The sequence below is a fragment of the Pteronotus mesoamericanus genome, unplaced genomic scaffold, assembly GCF_021234165.1.
Source record: "Pteronotus mesoamericanus isolate MK-2021 breed Mesoamerican mustached bat unplaced genomic scaffold, CSHL_Meso_final scaffold_476, whole genome shotgun sequence".
Taxonomy (NCBI): Eukaryota; Metazoa; Chordata; class Mammalia; order Chiroptera; family Mormoopidae; genus Pteronotus; species Pteronotus mesoamericanus.
Window position 1 is genome coordinate 3152975 of NW_026555318.1, and position 11209 is coordinate 3164183.

An 11209-nucleotide genomic window follows, 5' to 3' on the forward strand; every position below is an offset into this window, starting at 1 on the left:
CTGGGCTGGGCGAAGGAGAAGCAGACGTGGGGTATAATGCCGAGGTTTCTGGCTGTGGAAGTGGGTGGATGTAGGAGGACACGTTGGGCCAGGTTTCCTTAGAAGTGGTCAGTGTGGCAGAAGAGGAGGGTCACTGATGGTTTGGAGCAGGCTGAGTTTGCTGGGCTTCTGAAATGTCCGCAATAGGAGCTGAGCAGGCAGCGAAGTGCCTTGGTCAGAGCTGAGAGGAACGTGTGGGCTGAGCTCCTCGGCGGCCAGATGGTCCTTGCAGAGCAGGCACAGGAGGATGTCCAGAGAGAGAGAGAGTGGGTAAGTTCTGGGCTGAACCTTGAGGAATCTCGATGTTTGGACTGAGAAGGGGAGAATGAGTCTGCGCTGAAGACCAAGGGAGAACAGTGTGACGCAGGAGGACAGCAGGAAAGCAAGGTGCCTGGAAGGCAGGGGACTCGAGAAAGTTTCTGGAAAGAGGAAGTGGTCAATCATGTGGGATGGTGTCAAGAGGTCAAGACCAGAGGTCTGACAAGAGCCTGCCACTTTTAATGAGATGGAAGCCACTGGGACCTCAGCAAGAGCTATTTCAGGGACGGTGGAGGTGGAAACAGATGGAAGTGGGGTGAGGAGTAAGTGGGAAGTGAGAAAAGGAAGACAGTGTGTAGACAGCTCTTGTGGGAAGTTTGGCTGTGAAGAGGAGAGAAATGGGGGCCAGCACTTATTGGGTCAAAGGAAGATTTGGCTTTTTAAAAAATCTTCACCCGAGGATATACTTATTGCTTTTTTTTTTTTTTTTTTTTTTTGAGAGAGAGAGAGAAACATCGATCTGAGAAACACCGATTGGTTGCTTCTTGTATGTACCCCCCACCTGGTATTGAACCTGCAACCTAGGTACATGCCTTGACCAGGAATTGAAACCCCAGCCTTTTGGTGTATGGGGTGATGCTCCAACCAACTGAGCCACATGGCCAGAGCATGGTTTGGCTTTTTAATAGGAGAGACATGAAAGAGAGATAAGGGATGCCTCTGGGAGGGCAGATGGGACACGGCCAATGGGAGGGCGTCCTCTCTTCTTAACAAGAGCAGACGCCTACTGATCGCTGGTCGTTGGCAGCAACAGGACAGGCACTTGCTTGCCTCTGTTCCTTGGCCATACTGTCTCAGGTGGAATTCTCTCGTGCCTCCTTTGTGTACTCCTGCTCGTCTTTAGAACCCAAGCGGGAGATTACTCTCTCCGAAAGGGCTTCCCTCCTCAAGGTCACCCTGCCTGGCCCATGGTCGTTCCTCTGTTGCTACGTCTCAGATTAGCTGTAGCATCCAGTCTCCCCCACCAGACTCTGTCCACCTCGTTTTTGATAATTAGAAATTTGGACACTGACCATTTGATGATGGTAAAGGATGGCTGTTAATTCTTTTTAGGTTTGATGATAACATTGAGGTTATGTTTATTTTTGGAGTTCTTATCTTATAGAAACACGTATTGAAATATTTTGGATTGAAATCATATGATGTCTGGGATTTGTTTCAAGATAATATGGGGTATATTCTGTATTTTAATTGTGGCAGTTACATGGGTGTATTACATGGGTGTATAATTGGGAAAATTATTGGAACCGTATACCTAAAATGTACATTTATTATATTTAAATCATACCTCGGTGAAATTGATTTTTTTAAAATGGGAGCAGGGGAGAGAGTAGGTAGGGGTAAGGATAAAACAAGACTGGCCGTGAGTTGGTAGGTGTTGAAGCTGGCTGTTGGGTATGTGAAGGTAGATTATGCGCCTCTGCTTACTTTTGTATGAGTTTGAAAGTTTCCATAATAAAACGTTTTTTAAACCGAACTTTAAATTTTATTTTTCAATCACAGTTTACATTCAACATTATTTTGTATTGGTTTCAGGTGTACAGCAGAGTGGCTGGACAATCATGTACTTCAGAAAGTGTTCCCCGCAGTATTTCCAGTATGCCCCTGACACCATAAGTAGTTACCATAATATTATTGCCTATACATAATAAAACATTTTAATTGCATGAAGGAAGATGCTATTTCTGTTTTACAGATGAGGAAACTAAAGCAGAAGTTAAGTAACTTGACTTAAGTAAATCACACAGCTGGCAAAATGATGAGTCAGGAATACGAACAGACCCATCTGAATCCAGAACTTAAGCTGTTAACCCTGGGTGCAAATTTCCAGAAGGGGTAAGGCGCAGTGTAGCGGGGGTTAAGGGGTGATGCAGTCCTGCTGGGTTGGAACAGAATCTGATTTAGGGAATTCCAGAAGCAAGACAGGCAGAAATGGTGGTGGCTACAATGTAGTAGGGCAAGAAATGGCTTCCCTCTTAGATTCATTGTCATGAGGTAGACTTTTGGTTACGAGCATGGATCTGGGACCTGGGGTGACTTCAAGCTCTGATGCTTGCTAACAGTGCGACCTTGGGCAAGTCACTTAAAGTCTCTGTCCCTCACTTTCCTCATTTATCACATGGATACTACTGGAAATGTAAAATGGTATCGCCAGTTTAGAAAACAGTTCAGCAGTTTCTCCAAAAGTTGAACACAAATTTACCGTATGAACTAGAAATTCCACTTTTAACATGAAAACATATGGCCACACAAAGACTTCTATGCAAATGTTCAGAGCAGTATTATTTACAATAACCGAAAAGTGGAAACAACCTGAATGTGATGGATAAACACACTGCAATATGTCCGTACCATGGGATGGTACTCAGCAATACAAAGGGACAGACTACTCATACGTGCTACAGCGTGAGTGAAATATCAAAACATGATGTTTTTGTGAAAGACGTCAGATGCAACAGACCACACACATACAGCATGATTCTGCGTCTGTGACATGTCCAGGAAAGGCAGATCTAGAGAGCAGGAAGTAGGTTCGTTACTGGGGGCCGGGGGTAGGAATGAGGAGTTACTGCAAGGAGGGATGAGGAAGTCTCTTAGGAAATGATCTACCATTGGATTGTGGCGATCATCATATAACAGCAAATTTAATAAAAAGCATTGAATTGGGCACTGAAATTGGGTTATGTATGGTATGTAAAATTGAAAAGATAAAGTATCTATCTTATACAATTGTTATGGGGATTAAATAACGTAAAGTTCTTAAACCAGAGGCTGGAATGTAGTCCGTGCTGTAGAAGTTGTTATTGGGCTGGAACCTCCGGGGCCAGTTCGTTGCTGCGCCTTCCTCCAGGGAAAGGGCAATTAGGTAGGTCCCCTGCTCCCAAATTCTTGAACACAGGTCTTTGGGTGAGGCTTAGAGGGGTGACGGACGTGGGAGGACTGGCTTTCAGGTCTCCCAGGCCTCTCCTATGCCTTCTTCCCCAGGCGGCAGTTGGAACCCAGCATCCAGCCCTGTCCCTTTTCCTCCCCCGGGGAGCAGGGTCTCCTGAGAAGCTGCAGTTGCATTCTCATCCCGCTGGCTGAGGATGGGGTCGAGTGTCCTCTACTGTAGGCAATGGGAAGTGCAACAGCGGGGCCAGCTGGCTCACAGGTTTCCATCCTCCTGATGACATTAAGAGGCAGCTACTATTGTCCCCTTTTCACTGACAGGGACGTGGCGACTCAGAGTGTCTAGGTGACCCGCTCAGGATTGCAGAGCTGGCACCCCTAGTCTAAGCGCTCTGAAAACTGAGGCTTGATCACTCGGGGTCCTTTCAGCTGGAGCGTATGCTAACTCCCACTGTTAGCAAAGTGCTCCCATGCCACAGGGGGCTTTCCCATCTGGGCTATACTCTGGCGCGCCTGATTCAGGGAAAGGAAAGAAAGGAAAGTGGAGGTGGAGGGAATTCCTCCTCAAGGGAAGGACTCTCAATAGGAATGGTCCCCGATAAAGCCTCTAAACGGGTGGCTTTTGGAGTAGGAGAAGGAGGAGGTTATTGACCTGCATTGTCCAGGTTCCAGCAGGTGGGGCCCAAGCCCCCTCCCACGACATGGCAGCTGCAAAGAGGCTGCAGTAGCGTTGGATTGAAGCAAATGCCCCTCTGTCCCACAAGCAAGAGCAATCGGACGTTGCTGTCTCAGAATAAGGGTTCTCAGCACCGTCCCCCAGAAGAGACAGCTATGAAGTTCATCATCCTTCCAGAAGCAAGACAGGCAAAAGTGCTGGTGGCTACAGTGTGGTAGGGCAAAGAAATGGCTTCTCTCCTAGATTCATTGTCATGAGGTAGACTTTGGTTATGAGCATGGACTTAGGACCTTGGGGTTGAGTCCAAGCTCTGACACTTGCTAGCAGTGTGACCTTGGGCAAATCAATTAAAGTCTCTGTCTCTCAATTTCCTCATGTATCACATGGGTATTGATGGAAATGTAAAACAGTATAGCCAGTTTAGAAAACAGTTTGGCAGTTTCTTCAAAAGTTAAACATACATTTATCATATGAACTGGAAATTCCTCTTTTAACATGAACACATATCCACACAAAGACTTGTATGCAAATGTTCATAATAGTGTTACTTATAACTGAAACTTCCCTCGTGTGTGTGTAGGGGATATGGGGGAGTCAGGGTTTTGGGGCACTTAGGAACCCTGAAGTCTAGACCAGCAGGACCCTAGGATCTCCCCTCAAAACAACTGCCCTGGAAACCTGTAGAAGATGCTAGAGGGTGAGAGTTTTGAGCAACAGAACACCCTCTTTCCTCCATTTGTTACACTCTAGCCCCACCTTGGGGTCTTTACCTCTGGTCTCTGCAAAGAGAGGTGGGGAAGCGTACTTTTCTGATTCCTTTCCTCCCAAACATTATTTGATGACTTGTAAAAAAAAAAAAAAAAAAAAAAAGGGGGGAAAAAAAAGAGCTTCTGTCCTCATGGCCAGGAGAGCCAGGATGCAAGCCACGTCATTTTCCCCTTACAAGAATCTTCTATTACTCCTGCCCCAGAGTGAGAGATTTCTCTCTGTGACTTCCTCCAGCGTCCTTCCATACTCTTACTCCAAGCCATTATACCCAACTCTCTTTATATTCTGGGGAGTGGAGGCAACCATATTTCAATAACCTCATTTTTTTCACCAGAGAAATATTCTGGGGATTCATTCATTCACTTACAAACGTGTACTTATCGAGCACCTATTACATCTGCGCATGATTCTAGACAGTGAAGATGCAGTCGTGATTAAGACAAAGTTCTCATCAGCTCATTTCCAGACTAACAGGAGAGACAGGCAATAAAGACTAAATACATTCAGATTTTCATATCACAGTATGCTATACAGAAAATAAAGAAGTGTAAGGAAATGGCCCATGCTGGTGGGAGGTGGTCCTCCAGTAAGGGGAATTTTATTGGGGATTCACTTTTTCTTTGCTTTACTTTTTTTGGGGGGGGGGGGTCAGAGTGAGAGTCTGTGTGTCTCTTCCTCTGACCTCCTCAACCCGTTTTCGCAGCTCAGGACTCAGAGGGCAGAGCCTTGGGATTCAAGGGGGTCTCTGAGCCACCCCCTTGGAATTTAGTTAAGAGGTCGTTTAGAAACTACATTAGAGAAATGAAAGCAGGTACTGAGAAAGCCTATCGTCTTCCGTGGTGTAATAATACCTCCCTTCGAATTTGTTTTCCTTTGTCTACCTGGCACACACTCAATTCCTGACGACCCATTCAACATTTTTGAGCCTACTGTGTACCAGGCACTGTTCTAGGGGACCGGAACAGAGAGGTAGGGAACATTCTCTGCTCCCAGGAGTCCCTGCTGTGCAGTTTTAAAGCCACCATCGTCTCATTTCATCTTTTTCCTCAACATTGTTTTTGAGATTCATCTATTTTCATTCAAGTAGCCCCAAGAGGGTAGATATGAATATTCCCATTTTACAGATGCGAAAATCGTGACTTTTAAGGGAAAAAACGAATTGCTTTGCGACAACTAAATGCCGGGACGTCACCCGACCACGTGCACCGCCACTTTTCGCCCCTCGCAGTCCTACCCGCGCACGCTCCCTCCTTCGTTCCCTCCCTGCGGCTGCCGCGCCTGGTCCACGTGTGTGTATCTGTGTGCGGAATGGGGACGGGGGCGGTGCCGCCGGAGGGGTGGGGTCCCGGCTAACGTCACGGGCAGTGCTGCCCAATCAGCGGCGGGCTCGCGGCCCCGGCGCTGGTATTGGGGCAGCGAGGGGGCAGTTCTCTATAACGCGGTCTCCGGGAGCCAGCGGGGAAGAAAGAAGCCGAGCGGGCGGAAGGCGCCTTCCCCGCCGCCTGGGCCCGGGCACCGGGTGCCGGGCCCCGAGTCCTTCCCGCTTCCCGCGGTCGCCGGTCGCTTTGTTTCCCCCGCCTCTGCGCTCCGGGCTACTCGAGAGGGGCTCCCGCCGGGGCTGCTCAGGGAACGCGGCGGCAGGAAGGGCGGCCGACCGCGCAGGGACTCGCAGGGACCCAGGAGTCCGGCCGCCAGGAGGGCCGCGTGACGAGATCGAGGCGGGAGTCAAAGCGTCGCGGCCCAGGGGTGCGGGCCGGGGGCGCCCGTGAGCAGAGACCTCCCCGTCGAGGGGGGGCGATGTTCCCCTCGTCCGTGGGCTCTTCGGGCAGCCAGGGCATCCCGCCGCTGGGACCAGGGCCCCCTCAGTGGGCACCCCCCTAGGCGGTTCCATGGAGACTCTGTGCCCCTCTCCCCGCCTCGCAGTGCCGGCGTCCCCGCGAGGGTCGCCCTGCTCCCCCACACCTAGGAAGCCGCGTCTGGGGACCCAGGAGTTCTCTCCGCTGTGCCTGCGTGCCCTTGCCTTTTGCGCCCTTGCCAAACTCCGGGCGTCCTCTTTGGGCCTGGGGCCTGGGGAGCCGGCGCCGCGGGCTCCGTTTCTGCTGGGCCCCCACGCCCCTGTGTGCACCGGCGGCTGGGCCCCGGATGGCCTGAAACACCTCGCGGGACAGGCCGGGCGGTCCAGCGTTCCGAGCTCCCCGGCCGGCCAGGATGCCGACGCCGCAGTGTGCCGGGGCCGCGGTGAGGAGGAAGAGGGCGGAGGCAGTTTCCCGCACTTAGGCGGTCGCTCTGGCGGACCTCCGGGCCGCTGCCCGGCGCCCCGGAGCCCTCGGGAATCTCTGACCAGCTCCGCCTCGGCTCCGCCTCGGCCAGCCCTGGGACTTGATTCTCAGCTTGGCCCCGCCGCGACTGGCCCGCATCGGGAGCCCGATTCCTGGCCTTCGCCGCCACCTGCGGGCCTCTCCATCGATCCCGCGGGGCGCGGGGCTGCGCCGGAGCCGCCCTTGCCCTACCAGACGGCTGCAGTCGATGGAACCCCCCCGCCGGCCGCCCCCGAGGCACCCGCCGCCAGCCCCTCGACGGCCAGCGAAGCTCCGACCGCGCCCGGCAACCTCCGCCAGGAACATTTCGATCGTCTGATCCGCCGGTCGAAACTTTGGTGTTATGCGAAAGGCTTTGCTCTCGACACTCCGAGTTTGCGCAGGGGGACCGAACGGCCGCCAGCGAAAGGACCCGCCCGGGGAGCAGCCAAGAAACGCCGACGGCCGGCGCCCCCGCACCGCAACGTGCAGCCCCGCCGCCCTGCACCAACGCTTCCCACCACTAGCACCTTCAGCCTCCTCGACTGTTTCCCTTGCCCCCCGGCCCTGGTCGTGGGCGAGGACGGAGACTTAGGGCCCGCATCTTCGCTTCGCCTCCCGGGAGGCTCTAAACCCCCTCCCGCCCACCCCTTGTGGAGGTGGCAGGTGGGGGGTCCCGCTGTCCCTGAGCCTCCCGGCGTCAAATTCTGGGGAATCAACCTGGAGGAACTCTGAGCATGCTACCTCTTCTGCCAAGAGGGAAAAGTTGGGGTCACAGCCAAACTGCGGGCTGCTTTCTCACAGTTGCCTGGCCTCTTTATGTTTTATGGGTTGTGGTCAAAGGGACCTCAAATGACAATGATCTTCAAGCACCTAACCGGTTGGGGTGACACCCCCCCCCCCCTCCTTTCGAGACGAACTAAGGGCTGGAGTCAGGAGAAGGCTTAACGGAAAAGGGCTTAATGACATAGATTCCAGCCCTGCCCCTCTGCCATCTCGGATCACTGGGGGCAGTGCCTTCACCCCAGGGGGAGTAAAGGAGGTTGCTGCTAGAAGACAAGGCAAAAAAATAAAAAAATAAAAGGAGAGAGACCTTGGTGATGGACAAACCGGTTGTTTCTGTGGGCGAGCCCGGGGATGTGGGGGTTGTGGTGGGGGTGGGGAGGTGATTGGCAGCTCCCTGGGGGCATCCCCCACCCCCACCATCTAGGCCTTTAACCCTTCACTCCCCTCGGGCCTTGCCCGGCACTCCAAGCACCAGGGAGCCTTCATGGGGGATGGGGCCGCTTGTGCAAGGAGACTATCACCGCCTTCCTAGGGGCCTGCAAGTTGGGAGACCCCTGATTGGCAAGATCTTCAGTCTCAGCCACCAACTTTTCCCTTTTGTCCAGTTTTGGAGTTTCCTTCTTCAGTTTTCCTGTTTGCTTTTCGTTTCTAAGGTCTGATGGGGAAAAGAGGACACCCCTTGATAAACCAACCCCTCCCCCAGTTTACTCCTCAGGTTAGGAGGGGCAGGGCTGAGGGAACTCCTGCCCTCCTGAAGTGCAGACTGCCTGGGGAAGGGGCCAGAGGCTGTCCGGGGAAAGTAATGGAAGGTGGAAGAAATCAACAGAAATCAGACCAAAGAAGCTGCCTTTCGAGGTCCTCTCCACAGTTACGGACGTAGAGGGGAGGCCTGGGTCCATTCTTTGGACACCAAACTCAGCCCCCTTAATGGGTAGACACGAGACAAGCTGCTTTTGGTGAAGGAAGTAAATGAAAAGGCTCTTGGCCTAACCACACGGTCCAGTGAGGTTTGAAGGGGCAAAGCTTGGGTTTGGACGGGAACTGGGCTGAGGTACCTTCAACTTTCCCCCTTCGCTTCAGGCATTTTGGGACTTGTCAGGGACCTGATGGATCCGAAGGGGGCAGGGCCAGGGGATTAGTTTTGAGGTCAGAGGTTCTGTTTTCTGGGAGGGGTGGGGGCAGAGCTAGCCCTGGGCTACGCCCTCAGGCTGGGAGGATCCCCTGGAGCAGGGAGGGGTGGAGTGGCTTTCTCCTCCACCCAGGTGAGGTCAGGGGAGGTCAGCTTTTAGGGAGATTGCAAGTTTAGGTGTGAGGGGAACCTGGGGGTTGAGGATCTGCCCGACGACATAGGGACCCAGTGACCCCCCCTGTCCACACCAGTGACTAATGCCCCTCTTTCCCCTAAAACAGGGCGAGGGAGGAATAATTCCCACATACGATACTGGGGAAGGACTTGTCTCCTTTTCTGTGAAAATGCTTTGTAAAAAGTTATTGTTTGCACAGAGCAGATTCTTGAGTAAAACTGTTTTGAACCGCAAAAATTTTGTTCGTTTTAAAAACTGTGTCTTTTAATTTTTTTTTTCCACTGGGGGTGAGGGTGGGGGTGGAGTGGTGGGCGTGGGGTGGGCACTGCTCTCTTTCTCAACATCTGGCCTTTATGAACCCTGCTGACCTCCCCTCCCCCCTCCAGCTGTTTTGTGGGAGGAGGGTAGGAGGGCGGGAGAGTGCCTTCCATTCCTGTGCTTCGGGGGTATCCTTCTTATCTTGCCCCCCAAGACTGAGGAAGGCAGAGGGAGAAGACAGGCGTGAGGGATGGGGAGTTGCTGTGAAGAGGGAGTGACGTTTGCGAGGACAAATTCAGAAAGGCCAAGTCCTGGTTTTTAAACAGCTTGCTTTTAGTAATGTGCTCTGGGTCAGCTTTGGCCCTTTTGACCAGCTTGGGGGGGATGGCGTGAGGTTTGGGCGAAGGAGGAAGGGGTGGTGGGTCATGAAATACTCTTTTAGACTCTCCTTCCCTGAGTGGTGGGAGGTTAGGCCCTTAATTAGGCTTCCCCCCTCCTCGTTCACGTGAAAATATTAAACCTCGACCTGTAAGGGGGGTGAGTTAAGAAACACACCTTTGGGCCAGACCTGGAACTCCCCTTCTTACTGCAAAGGTTTACTGTGGAGAATCTCGGGGCTGGAAGCATCCCTAGGAACTTCCTGGTCATTTCACAGAATAGGAAACTATCTTAGTTTCCTAGGATGGCTGTAACAAATTGCCACAAACTTGGTGGCTTCAAACCGTGGAAATGTATTCTTTCACAGTCTAGAGGCCAGAAGTCCGAAGTTAATCTGTTGGCAGGGCCATGGCCTCTGAAGGGCTCCAGGGGACAGTGCCTTCCTTCCTCGCTCTCCCGGCTCTTGGAGAGCCCAGGCGGTTCTCCGGTTGTGGCTGCATCTCTCCAGTCTCTGTCTCCATCTTCACACGGCCTCCCCCTCGCCTCTCTCTTAAGGATACTTGTCACTGGATATAGGGCCCACCCAGGTAATCCAGCTTGACATTATTTTGACATCCTTAATTTAATTACATCTGCAAAGACCCTTGTTCCAAATAAGGTCACACTCACATCTGGAGGGAAGGAAGGTAGGACACAGACATACTTTTCTGGGTGCCACCATTTAGCCCTCTACAGAAACTGAAAGGAGAAACTTACCTGTAATTTTTGGAAGAACACGTGTTCAGGGTTGGTGTAGGGTGCCGTCTCTCCGAGCTGGGGCCACGAGTCTCCCTGACGCGGAGCAGCCTGGGGGAAAAGGTAGAGTTGGATTCCCTGCTTTTTCCAGGCCGACCCCAGGGATGCCGGGTCGCCCCTCCCCCCAGTACTCACGGATGGGGAAATGGGGAAGGTCTGCCTCCCCAGGGGAGTCCAAGGAAGTTCTCTCTCTTTCTCTCTCCTTCCCTCCCTGGTTTCCTGGTTGCTCCAGGTCGGGTGTCCCTAGTCCCTATTCCCAGCTTGTCAATGTGACTCCTTCCTTCCACCCATGCCTCTCCCACCCTTCGTGTCCTCTGAGATTCAAGGCTCTGCTACTGATCACAATGTGTTTTGTGGGATGTGGAGATTGAGGGTCTTAGCTTCTGTCTGGGTCTCTAAGTTCCTTACTGGGTTAGTCTCAGGGGATCTCTTCACGGGCCTCTATCTCTTGATGACTCTGGGGCCTGTGTTTGCCCCTCTCTATCAGAGCCACCTGCACAGCCCTGAGAGTGAGCGCTTCCTTAAATTTTGTCCCCAAGGCGCCTGGGGGCGGACTTCACCCTAATCCAGCCCTGCTTACCGCCAGCTCTCTCCTTGGAGCTTCAGCTGCCCCCACATACTCTGCCTCTTGCCTCCTAAATCTCTCTGGTTTGACTTCTACCCCCTGAAACCACTTTTTCAAGAGTCATTCATGACAACCC

General features: G+C 52.6%; 1 protein-coding gene across 1 annotated transcript; it reads left to right on the top strand.

Annotated features, from left to right (window-relative positions):
• The first annotated feature begins 6487 nt into the window (after positions 1–6487).
• Positions 6488–7722, top strand: EPOP (elongin BC and polycomb repressive complex 2 associated protein). The gene has a single exon (XM_054593727.1). The coding sequence runs from the start codon at positions 6580–6582 to the stop codon at positions 7720–7722; it is 1143 nt and encodes a 380-aa protein (XP_054449702.1). The 5' UTR covers positions 6488–6579.
• Positions 7723–11209: the final 3487 nt, after the last annotated feature.